This window comes from Epinephelus fuscoguttatus, linkage group LG1 (assembly GCF_011397635.1).
Source record: "Epinephelus fuscoguttatus linkage group LG1, E.fuscoguttatus.final_Chr_v1".
Classification (NCBI taxonomy): Eukaryota; Metazoa; Chordata; class Actinopteri; order Perciformes; family Serranidae; genus Epinephelus; species Epinephelus fuscoguttatus.
In genome coordinates, this window is record NC_064752.1 from 11,150,751 (window position 1) to 11,173,783 (window position 23,033).

At 40.1% G+C, this 23,033-nt stretch overlaps 3 protein-coding genes across 9 annotated transcripts in view; 2 read left to right on the forward strand and 1 right to left on the reverse strand.

Moving 5' to 3' along the window:
• rnf207a (ring finger protein 207a) overlaps nucleotides 1-7,956 on the reverse strand; it is a 41,752-nt gene extending 33,796 nt beyond the window's left edge. Inside the window, exons 1-3 of one of the 4 annotated variants that reach the window (XM_049592206.1) lie at nucleotides 6,265-6,776; nucleotides 6,094-6,122; nucleotides 5,688-5,878 (exon numbers count right to left, since the gene is read on the reverse strand). In XM_049592206.1, coding sequence (XP_049448163.1) covers nucleotides 5,688-5,878; nucleotides 6,094-6,105 — 203 coding nt within the window. In that variant the 5' untranslated portion in view covers nucleotides 6,106-6,122; nucleotides 6,265-6,776. Of the gene's footprint in view, nucleotides 1-5,687; nucleotides 5,879-6,093; nucleotides 6,239-6,264; nucleotides 6,777-7,519 lie in introns of those variants that run through there. The other 3 variants (XR_007450621.1, XM_049592356.1, XM_049592281.1) reach the window with 3 other exon arrangements.
• Nucleotides 7,957-7,969: 13 nt separating this feature from the next.
• Nucleotides 7,970-11,913, forward strand: rpl22 (ribosomal protein L22). The gene is made up of 4 exons (XM_049592880.1): nucleotides 7,970-8,061; nucleotides 8,460-8,570; nucleotides 8,901-9,025; nucleotides 11,726-11,913. The coding sequence occupies exons 1-4, from the start codon at nucleotides 8,050-8,052 to the stop codon at nucleotides 11,868-11,870; spliced, it is 393 nt and encodes a 130-aa protein (XP_049448837.1). The 5' UTR covers nucleotides 7,970-8,049; the 3' UTR covers nucleotides 11,871-11,913.
• A 1,359-nt stretch (nucleotides 11,914-13,272) lies between these two features.
• Nucleotides 13,273-23,033, forward strand: part of chd5 (chromodomain helicase DNA binding protein 5) — a 66,231-nt gene continuing 56,470 nt past the window's right edge. For all 4 annotated transcript variants that reach the window (XM_049582521.1, XM_049582530.1, XM_049582539.1 and 1 more), the window contains exon 1: nucleotides 13,273-13,736. In XM_049582521.1, coding sequence (XP_049438478.1) covers nucleotides 13,670-13,736 — 67 coding nt within the window. In that variant the 5' untranslated portion in view covers nucleotides 13,273-13,669. The remainder of the gene's footprint in view (nucleotides 13,737-23,033) is intronic.

Here is a 23,033-nt window from a genome sequence, read left to right on the forward strand (position 1 = left end):
TCTAAAATGTTCATTAGCATGGGTCAAAGTTTCTCCCATCAAGTCTGTTTTTATAGATCACAACTTTTGCGTATAAAGTATCGTACGCCTCTTTCAGGCCTCGTTTTGTGTGCACGCCATGTTTATAAATGAGACCCCAGAATTCTACAATTGTCATCTACAGTTTGGGACAGAGGTATACAACCGGACCCTCTTGGTTGGCTCCCTATGGCTCTGACGTAAACATCCAGATTTTCATTTGTCATAATCCTCGTGTGGTTATTGCATTCTACAGCTGTGAAAATGTGTAGCCTGTACACTGAATTAAAAAATGTTTTAACGTTTCATCAACTAAAATGTGCGTCATGTTTCTATGACCTGGTGCCCTTTCCTCTAAATTTTGCTGAACTTCAGTACTGTTGGCTGCCTAGTGTCTCCATAGCAAGGCTTACTATGGATTCCAAAACAGCAGAAGTCTTGGAGGATCATAGAGGATTTAATAGTGTGTGGACAGATTCATTTGCTTTCAAAACCACTCTGCTGTAAAGCTAAAGCACTAAATAATTATAAGTTGCCAACTGCAGAGCAGCTACCTTGCAGTAAATCATATTAATGAATGCTCATTAAGGAATATTCATAATGTTGATGGGCTAATTTAGACTTAACAGGCTGTTACCTTTACTCAAATATGTTTTGCGGCTTCTGACAGATTTTGTTTCTTTTTCTGGCCAATAATGGCTCTTTTAATAGTAGAGGCTGCCAACCCCTGGTTTGGGACATAACTGTAGATGAAGTGAAACCTATGATCAGAGTTGTCACTCTTATGACTCTTGCTGACATTGGGCTCACTTCTGTGGTGAATTAAAAAGTGAAAATAAACTATTTCCAATTTTTCTGGGGACCCACTGAACTCCCTCAACAACCCCTGGAGATCCCCAGATCTCTGGTTGAGAGCTACTGAACTGGATGAAGAAACAGTTTTAACAGGCGTCACGTGCCTCACAAGGAATCACAGGCCTGTCTGGTGCTCTCAGAGCAGGGCAATCTTTTATCGGGAGTGATTTCACAGATTTGGTTCAACATATACTGGAGCCCACAGACTTGAGGTGACAAACTCAAGTCTGTGGGCCAAAAAAAACCATGAAAGAAGCTGAAGACTTTTATATTGACCAAATTATACATTTGCATTATAAAGTGATGCAAAAATAGGCACAAATCCCCCCATTTCATATGTGTTCAACTCCTGCCTCAATGTTGAAACACAACCAACTAATCCCGATTTGGAAGAGTCAACTGTTGGTAACCCAAAGAGTTAAACAATTACCACAGTGACCTTTAAATCTGAGGTTCAACAGGAGTGTGGCATCAGATGCAGCGGCCAGCCTCTATCATATTAGCCACATTTACACAGGCCTGTTTGATTTAACCATAATGCTGTTTGCCTCATTTTGATTCAGTTGCAGTGACACTAATGCTCCTCGCCTGTCTGCTGTGCATGTTTTATCTAGTTTTCATAGCAACGGGGATCTATTGTGTTCTACTAATAGCAGAGTAGTGAATTCCTAGATTACATGGTTCTTGAGTGAGCAGCTGTTAGCGGACTGCTGCTGCTGATGGAAATAGTAGCTGCCAGGCAGCGGGCCACTGTAGCCTGAGCCCAGACAGCAGAGCACAGCGGCTCTGAGCCCACAGGGTTATTTCCATAGAAAACCAATGTTATTTTTTTTTTCCAGTACCTTGTGCTATGAATAAAAGCACTACTGCTGGTTTTACGTCAACTGATACAGCTGACTAGTTCCCATTACCTACCTCAACACAGGTTAATATCAAATAGCTATAAGGAAGATAATGTGGAAGCTGCCTCAGGTTCAGCCGTAGTTTGCCTAGGTAATTTTATAATTATATTTAATTCACAGCAGTTAGCTCATAGTATAGTGTCGACATGTGGAAAGAATGTGGGTGATTATGAATTCAAACATATATAGCCTCAGCAGAAACACTATTTCAAGAGGAGGTGGAATCTGAACCCAGGAGCAGCTCATCAGGGATGATTTCAGTTTTTAAAGTAGTTCTGAGTGTGACTAATATTAGTTTTTCACAGTGAATCTTTCTATTTTATAACACTACATGGTGGTGTTGTATAGTAATGTGTACTGTGGGTGTCCACCATCTGCAGGCTATAGAGTAGTGCGGGAGTAAGTCCTAAAACCCGGAAATCAGTTAGCATTTCAGCACTTCAATTTCCCATGTCTCAAAGTCAGTGAGGTTTTTGTTTGATGCCTGAGGTCTGTGGTTAACACGCCGAACCCAACTTAACAGCCTCACTGTGGTGGCGACATCAAGTCTTGTGACAGTGGTGTAGTTAGTTTATAGCCTAATGTTAGCTTTTTACTTTTGGCGATTGCTTTTAGGTTTTAAAAAGTCATAAAAGTGGTGTTTGTTTGTGAAGATTATCTTGCTGAACAAAAGACGTCAGTATCCTTTAACGTTTGTTTGCTACAAATCATAAATAATAATCCAAAATCCAAAGGAAAAATCCTGTAGGCTTTTTTAACAAGGGAATCAGTGCGAGACTAACTTCTGTCTTGGCCTACAGAAAAACATCATCCCTGTAGCTCTGTATGTCTCTGATTGCCTGTTGATTTTCTTTCTCAAAGGTCCAGTGCGTAAGGAAATCACCCTTTGGAGAACGAGGTAGAAGTGTGCTCGAGGACTGTCTTTATCATATGATACTCAAGAAAAAATGCAGGTGCTCTTAAAGGGTCAGCACATGGGAAGAAAATATTAACTTAAGGCACTCATGCATGTAGCAGGAACAAATGCATTTGAATTCGGTTAAAAGGCCTTTATTCCAAAACATGGCTTCTTGCATTAAAACACTGACCGGTTTCGGACACTTGGGGAGGCGTGTCACTTTCAAAATGGCCTCTCGTTGTAATCCATTGCCGTCACCCACCTGTGCTCTCTTATTAATCAGGATTGGGTGACACCCCCTACCAAGCTTACAAAAATGTTTTGCTTGACTCCTGTCCACCGTTTTGCACCCTGACGAAGATCTTAGGGTCCAAATCGGTTGGTTTTTTAAATGTAAGCAGTGATGTTTTGGGATAATGGCTTTTCACATGAATTCAAATAATTCTGTTCCTGCTCCACGCCTGAGTGCCTGAAGTTAATTTTTTCTTCGCTCGTCCAGCGTGTAAGATTTAGAGGGATTTACTGTCATCTAGCGGGGAGGACTGCAGATTGCAACTAGCTGAAACTTCACCTGCTTAGAATTCCCTTAGTGTTCATTGATCAGGAGGTTTTTACTGGGAGCCGAATTATCCACAAAGGCCTCTTCCTCTCAAAAGCAAACAGACTGCAATATTAGAACTAGTAAAACACTGAATAAAGCAGTTTCACGTGACAATTACAGTGTTTCTCTGACGCTGTTTGACTCATTGCAGACGGGTGAGCTCACCTCTTTTCTTTGATAAAGAATGACGTTCAGGATTTTTTACTGGGAGCCAAATTATCCGCAGCGATCTCTTCCTTTCCAAAACAAACGGACCTGATGTTTTAAAACAGTGAAAACACTGAATAAAGCAGTTTCACGTTAAAAGAAATGTGTTTTTCTCACACTGCTCATTGTGGATGGGCAACTATGGAGACTGACTCTATAACGCAAATGGCCTTATCTAGAACCAGTGTCTGGTTTGTACATTATGGGCTACCGTAGAAACATAGCGGTGCGACATCTCATCTAAATGGATGAGGACCCGCTTCCTATGTAGATATAAATGGCTCATTCCTAAGTAAAGAAAACACTACACTTTTTTTCAGGTGATTATGACCTAAACACACTTATTATATTAAATACCATTTTCTGCCATTAAATCCCCCCAAAATCCTACACATTGGACCTTTAATGTGTATGTTTTTCATTGTGCATATCAGAGTCATTGTCTCCTCTGAGATAATAATCAACAAAACTGTATCTAAGGGACATAAAACCAACAGTTGAGAATAATTCAGTGACATCGAAACTCATCATCACTGTTTGATTCTCTGCATCCACACAAAAAAAGAATCGAAAAAGCTGGGTCAGGTTGTATCAGACGCAGTAGAAAAGACTCCTGGTATAATAATGTTGCAGTAGACATCCTCTTCTATACATCCCTGTGTGCTTTGATGGGGGAAAGTTAAAACTGCAGACCTGAAGGTGACTGGAAACCACGAGTCATTCCTTAATAGGGGATGAAATGGATTGGTATCATGTGACTGTTTTTGATTGCCCTAAGCTGCTGGCACTGGTGCCAAATACCACTATGCTTTGTTTGCTGTGTGACTGGTCTTAGAGGAACTTGCTGGCCCCGCTGAGCGCTGGGGCCAAGGACTAATTCAGACCGGGATGACCCTGCAGCTGCTCCAGCCACTCAGGCCTGCCCTGCCCAGACCAGGCCAGCAGCGGGTCACTGCGCAGCACCCTATAACCAAAACAGAGAGACTTGATGCTCTCTGAAACCAATGGGATTCTCCCCAAATCTCCTGCACGAACCAAACCAATCTACTAATCAACTTATGTGGAACGAATCCCTTTGAGCAACGCTGCCCAAAACTGGGGCCTGTGGGAAAAATTTGGCTTTTCACACAAAACGTTTGACCCTCCAGAGGATTCAAGGGGCAAAATGATATTTTACACTAATTTAAAGAGCTTAATCATGTTTGAGCCGTTTGAGATCACCTGCTCACGACTCAGCATCATCATATTTTCAGGTGTGTGAGGGTTTATGGACTTATACCACAGGTGTGATATCCAGCCTCAGATATCCTATGCAGACACCAAACCACAATGTTCAACATCAATTTCAAGTTCAGAAACATGACTTACAGTAGACCTTCATAGTTTTTAGGAAAGTTCAAATAGACAAAAAGTTTCAGAGCAAAGCATCCATTGAAATCTGACTGTAGAGAAAAAGAAACATATGTTTGGGTTTTTATGGAAGCAAATAGGAGACATAACTATTTGAATTCTAACAGCCATTGAATACTTAATATTGATATTAATCAATATTAATCTCAACGCCAGTGAATCCATAGAATTTAAATATTTTACTTTTAAAACCATGTATCTGAATTTATTTCCTCTGAATTTACCTCTTTGATATTTAAAATATTAGATATCTTAAACTGCATTTTAAAAAATTTAATTAGATTTTGTTTTTAATGTTTACAAATTCAAATCCAAAAATTAAAGTTTCAGAATTTCAGAAAAAAAAATAGGTTCAGGTTGCTCAAATTCAATTGGTCAAATTCAGATCAAAAAATTAAAGTTTAAAAAAAAAAAAAAAAAAAAGTTGAATTTGAGCAACCTGAATCTATATTTTTTAAAATTAAAATTAAAATTAAAATTTTTGGTTTTGAATTTGTGAAAATTGCAAATATTCAAATTCAGCATTTGAAACTGCAAATTAAGAAATTTAATATTTTATAATATAATTTCAAAGAGGTGAATTCAAAAGAAAAAAAAATCAGACCCATGGCTTTCAGAGTAAAATAAATAATTCTATGAGTTTAGTGGTGATTACATTTCAATGTTACAGATTTAGTGACAAATTCAAATACTTGTGTCTCTCATTTGCTTCCATATTTTTTCCATTGCTTTCAAGATCGATAATCCATATGCAGCCTAAATTAGTCCTGCCCAACCTCACAGTGCTATCTCTTACCCACAGAGGGGGCAGCTGAGACGGCTGTCATTGGTCCGGCCTCGCAGGCAGCGGGCACAGAAGATGTGGTAGCAGTCCAGTAAACACGGAGACTGGTACTGCTCATGGCACAGGTGACACACCAGGGGGTGGACATTAGTGCAGTCCACGTTATACAGGTTATCAAAGTTGGTGAAGATTCCTCCGGCCATCTGCCAACAGAGTATGTGAAGAATGACAAACTGTGAGTATCACTTGATTGACAAGTTTTTAAAAAGCCAACTCATTACTGAACAAAAAAGCTTCAGCATGCCCCAAATATTCCAGTTATTATAAGAGAGGTTAGGACTGACTGTCATATGAAACACTTTGATCAAGAGATGCAGATATTAATTGGAATAAACAAGCGTATTTCTTTGTCTCTTACCTTGTCTGGCATGTAATGAGTGCCCTGGACTTCAGTGACAACACACAGTTCAAAGAAGGCAAGTAAATACCATCAAAGACATTGTCGGCACCAACATTATATCCAGCCAACAAATCCTACTGTAAATGCAGTAGGCTAGTCTACAGAAAGCACAGAGAGCCACTGTCTTACCTTTCAGTGGTGCTATCAGCTACCCCCCAGCAGGAATGACAGCAATGCAGAAACTCTTCAATAGTAGGCCGATGGGGTCCCACCGCCAGGCAGCTGACAGCACACACCTCATGCCAGCCCCCAAGTGTTGCCAAAGTGCAAAAGGGACATTTAATATTGCTGTGCCATAGAGATTAAAAATACAGTTGTCCTATTTCTAATGTTACACACTGTTGTTACGTCTTGGACCCCAAGGCAGGGTGACAGGAGGGAAGGGGGGAATTACAACACTGCAAATTGTTTAATCTGCTGCGTGACTTCTAGAGGAAAACTTTGTCACATAATGCATTATTTTTAATGCCCTCTTAGCACTTTGGAAACCTTGTTTTAGAGAAGTACTACATAAATGAAGCTGGGTATTGTTTTGTTGCATTAAACAACACTCACACAACACTATATACTATAGAAAAATACAAGTTATCTAATTCTAATTAAATAGCAAAAATATGAAAACCTTTAATGTAGTGAAACTAGTGAATGACACATTGACATACACTTTTTCAACAACAATAACAATAATGCTTTTCAAAAGAAAGTCATAAAGTGCTTTCCAAAAAATAAAAAAAAAGATAGACAATGATAAAGATAAATAAATAAAAACAGTTTAAAAGTTAAATAACACGGGGCAACAGGAGCTGCACATGAAAAAGAGTAAAATAAGTAATGTAAAACAATATGAAATAAATAAAACAATCAATAAAATAAAAGTTAGGAGAATGCCTTTATATATAAATAGGTTTTAAAAAGTGACTTACAGATAAAGGTGAGTTTAGGCCACAAACCCTCTGATAGCACATTTATAAAAACGTGTAGTTCATAATTTTCAAATGATAATTTTAAATTAATTTCCTTGGAAGTTTACTGAACAGAAATATGTCATCTGGTGTTAATTAAGGGGAATGGCCCAATTTAAATCCATATTTATAATAATAATGATACTAATAATAATAATAATAATAATAATAATAATAATAACAATAATAATATATAATAATATACATTTTTAAATTTATAATTATTATTTTTTTCTTTCTGATTTTCAGCTGACTTCCTGTGGTTTAAACTAAGCGTTAATCATTTAATTAATTAATTGGAGGTGTTGTACACTATCTGTGTTTTCTGTCCTTCGCAAGACACATTTTAGAAATCATTGTTAAGTCAGGGAGATAAAATAAAAAGTGACAAAATAATCTTGACTCAAGGCCCGCTTACTCACGTATCTTATTTCCAGATCTTTTAGTCACATATCATGGTCTTCATCAGTGGCTGGCGTTGCTTGTTGGTCATGGAGGTGGCTCAGTTGTTTGATATCAGTTATATATATTAACAGTTTGTTTGATATATGTTCTTGTAATTGATATTTTAACTTAATAAAGCAACTGTAGCCTACATCTAACTAACAATTATAGCTAAAAAGAGAAGCTAGCTATCTTAATTTTTGAGTTAAATTAATTTATTCCCAGTTAATTAACAATTTACTGATTCGGCAGCAGATGGCCATTAAATTAGACAAAGTCTAACCTCTTCAAACAGTTGCTGCGCCAGTTTACTCCCCTGTAAGAGGTTTTATCGATGTCTGGTGTTTAAAACAATATCTGGTTGTGCATAATTAGCATGGAAGTTTAAGCTAGGTCACTGACTGAATGGCTGAATCGAGCCCAGATAAATCGATGCGCTCGATCGTGCGGCCGGGTATTATAGTTCCTGTGAACCTTCGCTCCTTCCTTTTTGCTGAATGTGTCAGCCATGGCCCCGATTGTGAGTAGTGAAGTGACCGAATAAACTACATTTAGACGATGTATTTTAACTTGTCCTTGCTCTCGCCGAAGCGTATATAATCAGTGAACAGTAATACAAGAGCAACGGGTGTTTTAGCCTCGTTTATTTAGCTTTGTTTACTGTGTGAGCTAAAGCCACGTTTGGCTAATGGCTAACGGTAGCTAGCTGTGAAACATCGGCGGTAGAGTTCTGTCGGTAATGCTAATATTCTAGGTCGTTTCTTCAAAGTGTGTGATGTTCAGCCTTGGAAAATGATGTCCTATCACTTATGATACTTTTAGGAATTATTTTAATGCGTCTTTCAGCTGTTTTAAAGTTAAACATGATATGATGATTGTCTATGTGAGTTTGAGTAACCCTCTGACTCTCTGTGTTAGAAAAAGCAGGTGGTCAGGAAGCAGGGTGGAAAGAGGAAGAAGCAGATCCTGAAGTTCACCCTGGACTGCACTCACCCTGTGGAAGATGGCATCATGGATGCTGCCAACTTTGTGAGTAGACCAGTTGAGACATAAGAGACTTCTTGTCTGTTAAACAGTGTGCAGCAGCTGTCAGAAACAACCCTTGAGTGTCAGACACTGCTGTCACATCAGTGGGATCAATCTCAAGTCATTGGATATGATGGTTACGCTCAGTTAGGAATAAATAAAGGACACTGTAATCCAGTGTGACTCAAACAAGATGTCAACCACAGTGTGTCACCTGTCAGTACTTGTAAGAGACTCTTTAACTGTACATGAAACCATATGTAATGACATTTTTCTTTGTTATGTGTGTCAACCAGTGCTGTGTGTGATTTGCTGTGCTCTCGACATTTACAGGAGCAATTCCTGCAGGAGCGCATCAAGGTGAATGGCAAAGCTGGAAGCCTTGGCGGTGGTGTGGTGTCCATTGAGAGGAGCAAGAGTAAAATTGCAGTGAACTCTGAAGTTCCCTTCTCAAAGAGGTACAAAACACAGTGCAGCTTGTATCAGTTTTGAAATATCCGGTGGCTGAAATATGGGTTTCTACCTATCCCGGTCATGTTCCAATATAGAAGTGACTCTGCTCAGCATAGGGCTGTGGAAAAAAAACCAGATGTGGAGCAGCTGAATAATTAGAATCTCTTCCTGGTGTGGTTATCTTTATGTGAAGGAGAGGAGAATGGAAAATCCCATTTAAAAATGTAAGTTCTCTTCAATGTGCTGATAGTTTGATGACTCATCCAAAAAAATGTTAATTAACATAACTGAGAGGACCAATTCTGCTCTATTATTATATCTACTACCACCATTATTATATCTACTCTCACACTATAGTGATACTCTACCTGAAATGTGTCTTCTGAGTCCTCACCTTTCACAGTCCACATGCACTACTGTGTATGAGGAGTTCAGGAGCTGAGCCTATATTGTATGTATTCAAAAATTACATGAAGTCCTCAGCTGAATGTATTTCAGTTTTGCCTTGACCATAGATATGATAAAGATGGTTAAACCTGATTTATAAGCCAGCCTAAACTGCTTTAAAAGGTCTTCCATAAATACAGAAAGTATCTCGTTTGGGGTGTCATTTGAGTTTCTGCATCGATGGGGGAAAAATGTGGTTTAGGCTTTGTAGGTGTTTAAACTCTTAAACCCTATTCGGACGGGATTAGTTTTACATAGGTACGTGGGGTAAAGTAATAATCACTAGAGATTTTAGTCCCGTCCAAATGTGCCATGTCAGTAATCATTCCCACATGATATCAGTAAAGATTACCGCGACTTTTACCTTCCGTAAAAGGGTCCCGGACAATTACCTCACGTAATACTAATCCCGTGCGAATAGACCAGCAGTAAATATGAGTGTAGATATTTCATCATATCCTGTTTACAAGTGGTTTTTCGCAGATTTTTGAACACGATTCGAGTGTGGTACGCACAGTAAGCAACGTCATACGCACATGACGACAGGGGGGACAGCGGTGCGTGAATGGATTTACCCCTCCCACTTGTGGTAGTTTTACTGATATTTCTTATTCCGTGTGAATTGGCCATTAATATTACCGACGTCCTGTGGTAAAGTGACATTACCCCACGTGCCCATGTAAAACTAATCCTGTCCGAATAGTCTCAATGTGAGGGAATGACTGTGAGGGACACTCATCACAGTACTAAAGCACGCATTTGTGAATGGACTGATGGTAATTATTAATGGCTGGATGTACTTGAGAATATGGATAAACCCAGGTGGAAGGCTCTGCTACACCCATGTTGTCAGTTTTTCTAAAGATATAAGAGCTTACTTTAATAAGTTGCATGGAAAATACTGTTTATGTGAAAGGTTTTTGTCTTTTGTCACTTCACCCTTTACTGTCAGCCTTTTTTTAAAGTCACTTTAGCCAAATACAAGACATTTTCTGATCTTGCCTTCATAGTGGTATTTAGCCCTGCAGTTAGTTTTGGTTTTATTTGTTGCTTGTGCCACCAGCCCTATATTGCCAAAGTGAATTTTGTGGTGCCTAAGCACTGAAAAATGTTTTCAACAGGAACCACTGAACGCTGAAGGAACAGTAATCAAATAAAGTGTACAGGCCTTTTTTCGAAGCTGACAGCTTGAATTGTGTCGGTAGAAAAAGCACAGGTGTTAATAACAACATTGACAATGTCTCTGTTGTATTCAAGTGTCCCAGTGTGAAGGTGAGCCAACATGCACAATACTAAAACCCTGGAACCCAAGCAAATTAATTTCATTACTTATACCTGTGCTTTTCCTACAATGACCTGTCACAATGTCAGTTTTTTTGGAAAGAGGTGTTGCTGTTGAGCTACTACAAACAAAATCCATTTAACACTGCATGGGTGTATGTATATGAGTATATACCACTAAGGTTAAGTGGGAAAACGGGACTAAGACAAACTTCTAACTTTGTTTGCAGACCAAAAACAGTGCCTAAAAGTCATCCAGATTTTCAAGTCAACAGTGTATAAAAAAAAATACCATAAAAATCGAAGTCAAGAAGTGACCTCAATCAACAAACTCAAACTCTGACGTATAATAATGTACTGGAACATTAAGTTCCATAAGCTTTTTTTTTAAAAGGATAAACACATTCATGAGTACTTTTTGTCTGAGTTAGGAATACCACCAGCAGAGGGTGACTGTACCACTTCCATTCTCAAAGGGAGCACTTGAAGTTATGACTGGGAAAAGTCACTGGGAGATGTTGCCATTCATATATCTGGTGTAATCATCTGTAACCTCTGCATGTGTCTGCCTTCTTATCCTCATATTCATTCAAATATACATAGACTGCATTTCTGCAGGTGACACACAGCACTGCCTCAACCTGTGTATACTTAAACTGCTTTTATGATTTAAAATTACCTGTCTGTTGTCTTTGGGTGGTCAGTAATCCAAAATACAAATACAAAGCACTTTCTCTACCCTATTATGAAATTAGGGTTTTATATCTAAATGCATATTATCACAGGTTATTATCAAACTTATCTCAACTTGCACAAGTTGTGTTTGACGTGATTTAGTCCACACCCATTTGTTTGCCCAATCACGTTAAAGACCGCAGACCTGCAAATTCAATAATGCAGATTCAAAGTGATGAGGAATACCTGCCCTTTGACCAGCATTTCTACGCTGTTTTCCCCTTCCTTTTTATCTTTCGCAGATACTTGAAGTATCTGACCAAAAAGTATCTGAAAAAGAACAACCTCAGGGACTGGCTGCGGGTCGTGGCCAACACCAAGGAGAGCTACGAGCTGCGCTACTTCCAGATCAACCAGGACGAGGAGGAGGAAGAGGATGAAGATTAAGCTTCATACCGCTTTAAATAAAATGAGAAAAAAGAAAGGAAAATTTGTGTTGTCTTTATTTTAATGTGCTTTAATTTTTGTTCACTGGGCATCAGCACAGTGGCACCTCCAGTCTGCATGTCTAAGCATCCTTGGACAAGATACTGAACCCCAGATTGTTCTCAATGGGTATTCCCTCAGTGTGTGAGCATGTGGCTGGTTACTGTGTCGGCCACCACTGTGTGAATGGGTGAATGTAACGTGTAGTGTAAAAGTGCTTTGAGTGAAATAAAAGCGTTATACAAGTGCAGTTCTTTACATACCAGAAATAAGAACATAACACTGCATGCTTCACTGAGTTTTTAGATCCTTATTAATACAATTATTGTGCACAATTTGGAATATTTAGGAGTTTTTTGCACCATGCATTATTTTTTTATTTTTTGCACCAAATTATTTTATTTTTTGCACCAAATTATTTTATTTTTTTGCACCAAATCATATTATTTATTTTGCACCAAATTATTTCATCAGTTTTTTTTTGTACCAATTTTTTTTCCACCAAATTATTTTATTATTTATTTTGCACCAGATCATTTTATCATTAATTTTTTTCACCAAATTATTATTTTATTATTTATTTAAATTTTTTTTTGCACCAAATAATTTTATTTTTTGCACCAAATTATTTTTATTTTGCTTACAGGAATCAGAGCCAGCAAAGCTAATTATATTAACATAAAATGTAAAAGTACGTGGTTTACTCTAGTGAACAAATGTAAAACAAAACAATTAGACTTGCTCTAATTAACACAGAGACCACAATCAAACAAAAAGTGAACAATTAAAAATCAAACTCTGCTGCAGCATGTGCATCCAGGACACTTGAGCTCTTTGATTTGTGTATTTTGATCCATTAAGTCAAGTTGAAACTCGTGTGCTCTCCGTGGTGAGCTCTCTGTGGGGCATCCTGTGTTACAGCTGTGGTAACCTTGACAACAGTTAGACCACTGGCAGGCAGGACTCCTCTCTCAGCATGCAGTCTTTACGCTGCTCTTGTGTATTTTTTTTTTCCCCATCTGGGAAAAAGTGGAAGTTTGCAACATGAAGACACAGATTTAGAGTTAGGCTGTCAACATTTGCATTTAGGCGTTAATTAAAATCTAAATTAGACCCCCAAATAATATTAATTGATATAAACATGCGTGTTTCAGGAGGAATAATTGTGTCGTTTCCCCCCCCCCCCCTGCAGCCTGGCTTCATATTCAGAGTAAAGGCAGTGAGTGTATCGTGGAGCAGCAGCTGTGCAGATGGAAAAGCAGCAGCAGCAGAAGTTTCTGTCTCAATTCTCCGGACTTCCAAAAGGAAATGGGCAGGCGACAGGCGCGGGAGTGTATCCGCCTATTAGTGGCACATGGCGTTGCCGCACGGTGTGTCTTTTCGCACACTACTAGTTAAAGTGGTAACTAAGAGAGCATGACTAACTAGTTGTGGGTGAAATTATGGGATGCATCGTCATGGCAACAGACCAGACGTCACAATCTGGGCATGTGTGTTCCATTTTTGTCTTTCTTATTTTTCAGACTGGAAGACCTGGATAGAGATCAGTGGAAAATAATATAATTTTCACTCGTGGAGAGAAAGCCCCAGATCCACTGCAAAAAAATAAAATTTATTTATTTATTTTTTTCCTGTGTAACTGAGCGACGAATACATTTCTTTTTTTTTTTGGGTGAAGAAAGAGCCTGGGCTGCGGCGTCTGGAGGGTTAACTTTCAGTATTCTCAGCCTAAAAGGGGTTTGGGGGGCTATGAGATAAAGATGCCGGGGTCGCTGAGTAATGAAGACGAGGGACAAGACGACATGGATTTTGAAGACGATATGCCAGGTGAGGGAAAGGGGGGAGGCGGGGTGTCCTTCAGATTATTTTGCGCCGCTACGCCTTGAATGCGGGGAAAAGGGCTTGTCCTGCGTTCCTGAGACCAGAGAGGAGGAGGAGGAGGGGTGGGGTGCAATAAGCAGAGTCATGCTATTATTTTTTGCACGACCTAGTGTCTTAAAGGTGGGAACGGGGGTTTTTGGATTTGCCTCCGGCTGTCCTCACATCCAGCCTGATTTTGGGGGCATGATGAAAACCCTGCTGCATGCTTTCTGTAGGCTGTCTTTTTTCCTCCTCCTTTCACAGGCTGCATGCGTGTACAAAGTGAATGGCTCCTAAAACACACAAGTTTGCTTCAGAGAGCTGTTTAAAAAGAGCCATGACAGTTGAATCGGTGCTGTGTCAGTGTGTGCTGTGATGTGTCTCAATAACCGTGTGCATATGCTTTTAAGTAGGCTACAGCGACAACATCCGTGTTGGGTTTTGTTGTAGAGGATGCTGTCTCCACTTGTGATATCAGGAGGCTGCTCCAACTTTAAATGTTTCTTTTTTTCCAGCACTGCTTGGCCGCAGAGGTGTGAAAGCCACGTGTAGGCTACAGTAAACAGTGCTTATCAAGTGTGCCTGGGTGTCTTTTTGCCTCCATCCCGTGCACTGTTGATGACCACGGTTAGGTCATCAACATCCCTTCAGCTCTGGGTCGTGCACTAAGTGAAATTAACTGTAACCCACATTCCTGACACGCAGCTCATTCAGTTCTCATGGAGGCTTCACGCAAGCCAAATTTGTGCAGTATTTCTTGTGGCAGTAAAATTAATCTGTCAACCAACCTTGGCAGTGAACCAATTGTAGTATACATGATATTTACACTCCTTGAAATGTTAAAAACTAATCAAGGCGTAGGGGATGGTGAGATTTGCTTACTGATGACCTGTCCATGAGCAGCCACATTGTGGTCATTTTGTTTTCTCTTGGCTGTTGGTTTGTCAGTCTACCCAGTGAGCTTCTGTCCTAAAAATTGTGCACCTGATTAATTTGGGAATTCCCACTGGAATAAACGTCCAGTGTGTAGGATAGTGGCATCTAGCAGTGAGGTTGCACCTGTGTTCCAAGCCTAAAGGAAAGCTTCGGTGGTCGACACGAAAACACAAATGGTGCTATCTAGAGCTATTGTTTGATTTGTCCATTCTGGGCTACTGTAGAAACAACATGGCGGACTCTAGAGAAGAGGAAACGCCATAGATTTCAATAATAACAAGAAACAGGATGCCAAGATGGCGCCTGTTCATTCTAGTGCAGCTGCTTGCCTGGCACGTACGCCAAAAAAGTTTTCTAGCTTCTGGGTTTATTTCTCCGATATGTGTCCCAAAGAATATACATAGTAGTGTTTCACCTGCTGGCCCCGTCCACCAGTTCCTGCTCAGCTCCTAGACTTAATGTTGGGATGACATCACAGATTTTTGAATTGCTTTTGTTGGCTTGAAGTTTTACAAACATAAAACCACCATGGCTCAAAAATTCACAATAGAAAGAGTCATAATTGGTCTTGCTTGCAGACATCTTTCCAATGGGCCGGAGGGCATTTTTTAATTGCAGTACCACGAGTGGCCACTCGGAAAAATTTGCTGCAAGACTGAGCAACTTTCCCATGGACCTGGGCCCACTCTGTATGTAGATCAGGCCTGTAAACGGCTAATGTTAAGGTAACAAAAATACAACACTTATTATTTTCAGATGATTATATAGAATAAAAACATAGGTGTCAATAAAACATGGAAATGAGTTAGCATTATTGCACTTCCTGGTTCCCTCTTTATAGAGTCAGCGGTTGTTTTGAATGAGTTTTTGGTGGGATGCCTGAAATGTGGTCTGTGGTTAACACAAGCTTAAGAGATTTTCCCGTTTAGTGCTACAACAGAAAATACATCAGAAAATACCCCAGTCATGAACTTTAAAGTTTTTAAGTGTCTCAAAAAAGGTGGCTGCTAACAAGTGGTTAAATGAGACTACAGAACATCATCACGTCAATCACGGCGTCATTGCGGTGGTGACGTTAAGTCATGCAACCCTAGGGTAGTTTGTTTATAGCTTAATATTAGCTTTTTACTTTTGGCGATTGCATTTATGCTTTAATCATAAAAGTGGTGTTCATTTGTGAAGATTATCTTGCTGAAGAAAAAGTGTAACTATCATAAACTTTTGTTTGCCACAGAGTTTATTTTCTGCAATAGTCCAAAACTCAATGTAAAAATCCCATTGGCGTTTTGAGAGGGAATCATGACGATGTTAATTTACGGCCTACAAAAAGACTTATCCCTGCTACACTCCATAGATACCACTAAATCTACCACGCTGGACCCCTAAATTGACTCAATTGACATTTTCTTAATAGAATGAAGTTTAGATTGTCTTATCTGCTGCACCACGACTTCTCTGGTGATTTGATAAACCAATGTTGGGATTAGCTAAAGGGTAAAACTGATATATACTTACACTGCTAACTTGGATGTCTGTCATGTGCAGCCAAGAGTCGGCTTTATCAAAAAATCTACATCTCCGTCAAACCCGGTCGTAAATTACCAGCATTCTGTTTCCTGTTCCAGTGTGTCAGAGGTTGAGGTGATGAAGTGCAATCTGCTGGGCAGTGTAGCCTGGCATCTTTGTGCCACGGTGTCAGTTTGGCCAGTGCAATCAATAGATTCATATTTTCGTCTTTCTTTTCTTGCGGCTCGCTCTGAGCAACAGATGATTTGATGCTTTGATGTTTAGGGCAACATAAAAGATGCTGCTTTGCCCTCTTCTTTCCTTCCACACCACAGTGTGGAAAGGTCTCATGGTAAAAAACAATACAGAGTGAAAGGAAAGTTGAGAGTGTAAAAAAAGCCAGTGCAATGTTGTCTCCAGCTATAGGCCGGCCTCTAATTGCCGAGTGATAATATGTTACAAAAAAAAATACATAACAGAGTGATTTTGGGTCTAAATGAATTTCTAGTTTGAGCAAATACATTGGCTATCTCTTGAAAAGGTACAGCGAACGTGTAGGGACAAAATGAAAAAATTAATGAATAATTTTCACACAACACGGTTGCCATGGTGCACGTCTTGCTCATTTTTCATGCTTGTCATAAAGGTCTTGAGCCTTGAAAGCTGGTGTATTTTGTACCACTGTCACAACAAAGGGGATACATTAATGACAGCATTGCTTACAGCCTATCATCGGCACATCATTATTATCTGTTTCTAAAACGTGATTTTATATCAAAGGACAGGTTTTTTTGAAAATTGCCACTCGCCCCTCTTTCTATATATATACATTCACACAAAACATTTTTCATAAGCCAGATTAATAGCAGCAGGCTCGCACTGGCTGGTGTGCAGAATGAAGAGAAAACGAGAGACAGAGAGAGGGAAGGGGAAAGACAGAGAGGAGTGTTGAGCTGTTGAAGCATCATCTATGACTGCCAGCCATAGCCTGAGGGAGAACACGAGCACTGATGCGTGTCCCCAATAACCCTCTAGTTGGTTAAACATGTATAAGAGAGGAAAGGTGCAATTGATTATGGCAGGTGAGTGAAGATATGTGAGTAGTAATCCAGTTTGAAAAATCAAAACCTTTTCACGTGTCAGTCGAAACTGATTTAGGTCTGCCTTGATATAATTTGTATTTTTTGTTGCTGGCTATAAACATATCAAAGGGGCTCTTTAGCACTGTAATCCATTATAATGACACGCTATGTAGCAAAGGGTAAATGTACTGAAAATCAGATTTGTGTTTATTATGCCTTATAGAAGATTTTTGTTGCTAAATTAAGATATTTGCGCCATTGTGACAGTACTATTGGTCCTCTGCAACAGTGGTAAACGTCTTTGCCGTCTTCAGTTTTTTATCACATCTCTGACCGTGATAAAGTGTTGCAAATCCATTGTTATGCCACCAATACAGGAAGCAGTGTTCAGACAGTTTACGACCTCCATCAACAGGCATCAAAGTGACAGACAAGGTCAGGAATCCAGGTCAGATTTTTCCCCGGCATCAAGATGCTTCCATGCAATTAAAACGCAACAATGTCGAAGCCGGTCCTAGGGGGGCTTCAGACCCCTAAAAGCTATCCTATCACAGCCTTTATTTGTTGTGGCGCATAAAGTGTCCTAATTCCCTTTGTTTCACTCCGGGTGCTCACGCTGTCACAGATTGTTCCATTGTGTTTTCTGTTTTAATTGTTTTGTTCTTCCCTAAAATTGAAAGATTATCATGGGCTTTTGTGTGCCTACAAATGTTATCCCCAATTGGAAAGGGGTCTATTTTTGGATCCCTCACTGTGAAAGTTGACACCATTTTTTCCTGCTGCGCGTGCACGAGACTCGAGCATGAAAGATGCTTTTTTTTTTTAATGTGTATTTGCAGATAAGCGGTGCAGCATTCTGGTCTGTTATATCTTCTTTATACTGCACACATTATCATCTCGTGCATATATTGTCCATGATAGATATGATTTTAATGGTGCTATTTAGTCTTTATCCCTCCATCACTTTGATGATTACATTTTCTAATAATAGTCCATGGATGTCTTTGTCTGAAGGCGTTTGAGGCCTAGGCTATGAGCACTTGATCGATGAACAGAGGAAAACCTATAGCTCTGGTTTCCTCCTTCGTGGCGAGCAATGCAGGGCAACATTAAGTGGGCATTTCCACACGGGGGCCAACAGAGAAAGAGCTAATGTGCTTTCCAGTAAACTCAAGCTTCCTCACTTGGGAGTCGCTCATGAATCTCCCTTCTAATGGGTCAGTCCGGTGGCCAAGCCCTTGCAGGAAGGTCAGAGCGGTGTCTGTGCCATCCGTCCACACTTTACAGAAGGCTCGTTTGCCAAGTGGAGCTTTGGTCCTCTTTCTAACAGAATCCAGTGCCAGACTTCCCTGTGCCACATGACTGAGCGACCCCCCCCCCCTCTTCCAACACCTGGCATGGCCTGGTCCACTCACCAAGCAGAAAGATTATCATTCCCCTGATGGCCGTCCCTCGGGGGACTTCACAGGCCATTTACTGTAGGCAGGGTTCAGATTACAAGGCGATGCAGGTGTTAAACACAGACATCTTTTTTTCAATCAACTGCACTGCTGTCACATGTTGGGCCTATAAATGAGGTGCGTTACTGGGAGACCATTTGTGTATGTGTTTGATATTTTTGTTAGTTTTCTAATAAGCCTGTCGCAGCTTTGAGGCTGTAGTAGGTTCCCTAATATCAGACAGAATTTGTCAACTTGCTGTACTCTGTTCCCATCTTCAATCTGACATTGCGTCCGCTTTATTTCTGTGTGGGAGGGGATTTGATTTTCTCTAACTAATCACTACAGACCCTCATTAAGTCCACGCTGATGCATAGCCAGGACAACGTACTTGTTTTGACGGGGTTTTACAAGCTAAACAGAGGAAGTAAAAAAAAAAAACTACAGTATCGTACAATATTGACAAGAAGAAGAGTTCAATTCAGAACATCCTCGATAGAAGCGTCTGTCTTTTCTATAACAGTCACCATTGCTGTTAGTAGTCCTTATTGGTTTTGGTGCACTGCTTGACAACAGCTTTAGTCCTTCCTGTTACGCTGATTGGCTAATTGAGTCCCTTCGCAGTCATTTGGCTATTGGTCGTTTCTTAATTAAACTCAGAGACCACTGTTTAATGTCAAGATGCCAGAAAAATCAGTCATTTTGAACTTGGAGTGGATTCAATGGTCTGGACACAGGCTTTTTAGTAGGCATAGTGGTGCTTTGAGCTAAATGCTAACATGTTCACAATGACAATGCTAACATGCGGATGTTTATAGTCTGTTCATCTGAGTTTAGCGTGCTAGCGTGCTAACATTTGCTTATTAGCACAAAGTAGAGCTAAAGATTGTGGCAATGGTTTTATTTGTTCATGAACTGTTCAAAAAAGTTTTGGTCTAATAAGAAAAAATGAAGGAATTATGGTGCTGAAGGAAAAGTCAGAGGATCATCAAAGTTATTAGCGTTCATCTTATGGGGCCCATGAGTGCACCAAATCTAATGAAAATCTGTCCAACAGTTGTTGAGATCTTTATTTCAAACTACAAATGTCAACCTCATCAAGGAAAAGGAGAATAAGATAATCACAGGACACTCGCCAAAAGAAAATGTTGGTCTTGTACATTTCTGCAAACCACAGCGTTTCTAAAATGACATAAATAATAAGCTTAGTTTGTTATTGTGAGGTCGAGGGGACGGTGGATGGCGTGTTACCTAGGCGAGATGCCTGCCAAGCTGCAGACCAGTGCAGAATACTGTTTGAGACCAACAAAAATGGTTGTGTTATAGCGAGTCATTGCTGTGTGCCCAGGGGCACCAAACACGGGTATTTTGTAGCCCGTCAGTGTTTTTCCAATTGCTTTTTAGGCCAGAGAAGCAGTTTTTTGTTTTTTTACCAAGACAATGCTGCTTTTTCGGCTGTGATTGTGCCCCCTAAACAGGGTTTTTTTTAAGCCAAAACATTATCTTCTTCCTAACTATAACCAACTGTTTTTTGTGCCTTAATCTAAACACACAACAGCATTGTTGAAATGTAAAGTTTCAGTGTGTCCGCTACAAAATAACATGCAGATGTAACAGATCTGTATTTTCCAGGAGCGTTTAATGCCAACATTTTTTCTGGCAATTAGGATGATCTCAAAGTCAACAAGAATTATGGGAACTATGAATGTTTGTACAAAATGTGCCAATCCATCCAGTGGATGTTGACATATTTCACAGGATAAATGAAAACTTTGACCAGCTGGTGGTGCTACAGAGAGTCAGGGAATCACCAAAGTCAGTAGGATTGATCCTACAGGGACCATGAATGTCTCTATTAAATTTCACGGGAATACACGCAGTTGTTGTAGAGATATTTAAATCTGAAACACAGTCATGGACTGAACGATGAACAGACCAACAATGTCGTCCCTAGCATGCTGCTAGCCCGGCTAAAAAGGATTTAGTGTGATCCGCTGCATATAATTGAACTTTTTAAACCTACATCAGTAACGTTGCATCACCACTGTCAAGTTTGAGTGATTTATTGCACAGAAAACAGAGCAAGGGACACGCAGTCCGGCATCATCTGGTGTATCTAATCAGCGATGTGTGGTCAGCCTGTCAGTCATAGTTTACTCATTGAAAGAAAAAGAGTGCAGAGTGACGGACTGTGTGCTTTGTGTAATCCAGGGCCGTCTCCATCTGCATCTGAGCCATGTCATCATCTGTGCATTGAGGAGAGATGCAAGGCTTGCCTGGCAGGCGACTAACATGAGACATAAAAGAGCTCCCTGTTTGAGATACTGAATACATAAACTGAAGGCTTTATTTAGAAAGAAAGAAAGAAAGAAATAGACGAGGGAGATGCACGTGGATGTGTGTGTGAAGCGGGGAGAAGGATGAGGAGGCAAAGCATCGATAGATAAATCACAGAATCTTACCCAGAGTTTTTGTGACATTGAAAAGGCTCCCCCACCTTAAACAGCTACTCACCTTCAAAGAATTTATTTGTGTAGATTTCTGCAGAGTTTTAATGTTGTAAATGCTGCTGTAGAGGCATCAGAACTCAAACATTACTTGCATTTTAACACGAAAATTTGTCGATTTCAGATAATTACAACCAGTGAAAGATGCTGTCAGTCAGCAGCTTTAAAATATCAGGCACATAGAGCGCAAGCTAGCCCCAATTAGTACCAAAAAACGAGGTGAAAAACTTAATCTGGTGGTCAAAGGAAACACAATGAGTCTGACAGTGCCCCTGATTAAAGCTTTGAAATCACTGGTGTGTATGTACTGTATGTGCATGTGTGCGTGGGGGTGCCTCCTGCTAGCTTTGCTAAATAGAGGATAAGTGGTTGGCGAGGTTTGTGTGTCTACTACACAGGAATCCCTCCTCCCCAACTTCTCACTCCAGCTACCCAGGGGAGTGGTAGACTGCAGGGCTAGTGTTGGCTGATTGACTCTGATACATGTGCTGCATATTTCATGCCCTCCAGTCTGTCTGCATGAGACGCAGCGCGCGAGGGAGACACGCAGATAGATAGACCGAGAGAGACAGGAAGACAGTCGGGGAAAGAGAACGAGATCAGATCGACCTTTACGGAGCGGTTGCATCCTGCGTGTATTTCTCTGCGTGTCTCTTTATAGTGATGTATTGTTTGGGACTGCCTCTCTTCCTTACTTACTCCTCTGTGACCCACTATGGCATCACTGAAGTCTGCTGCGCTCAGCAGTCAGCACGTTTGTACACAGCAGCTTTGAGACAGTGCAGCTGACAACCAGCAGCAGGTCGCTTTAGTCCCAGCAAGCATTAAAGGCAGAAGATATGCTCAGTATACCTCAGTGGTCCTCCAGGGAGTTCCCATTTAGCAGCAGGGCAGGCACTCCATCTATTTGTGCTTTGACGGGTAAAGTTGATCCACACTCAATGATGTGTGATCATGAGGTTTATTTTGCCAAGTGCTCCTGTTGGTCTGGCAATGATTCATCATTTTTATTTTCAAAAACAGGCCAACTGACTTCTCACTTTGCTGTGCTTTCACAGGAGCCTGCAGCTAATTATTAATTTTATTATTGATTAGTATCTTTCTTTTTGATTAATTTGTTTATTAAAGATAGAATATAGAGGACTTGAAAGTGAAAGCCAAACCTCAGATTCACTGTTGTTTCCATTTGCCATTTTGTCGCACTATATTAAAAATTTTTTTGAGGCCTCCTCTCGGATGCGTGCTGTAAAGACCCGACCTCACCTGCGTTTTGTGTCTGGCAACGTCCCAAACACACTGTCTTTGGTTTAGTTTTACTCACTGTTTGATGATCCAGGTGCTGCGGTTGGTTTAAATGTTGACCGATTTGCATGATGCATGGAGAGCTGCAAGAATATGAACTGATTGTCTTGACTGTTGCATTCAACAACATTCCCAGAACAAACTTACCCCAAATAAACAGGCCTTTACAAAAACAAAGTTCAAATCAATGGGTTATTGAATGATTTCATCGAACAATAAAAACTAAGATTAACCAAAAAACATGGCAATTAAAAACTGTAACGCTGTGGCGTCTTCCACACTCCACACTCACTTCAGCACACCTGCCTTTAATTAAAGGTTTCGAGATGCCAGGTCAGGTGGCGCATTAAAGTGACTCAAAGAATCAATTGAAATATTTCTTTGATAAGAAACTTAAAGGGAAACTTTTCTGATTTTCAGCCAGCTCTTTGTCATTGCAAGTGTGTGCAGTGTGTACAGATCATAGACTGTATATAAAGATGCACAACATGT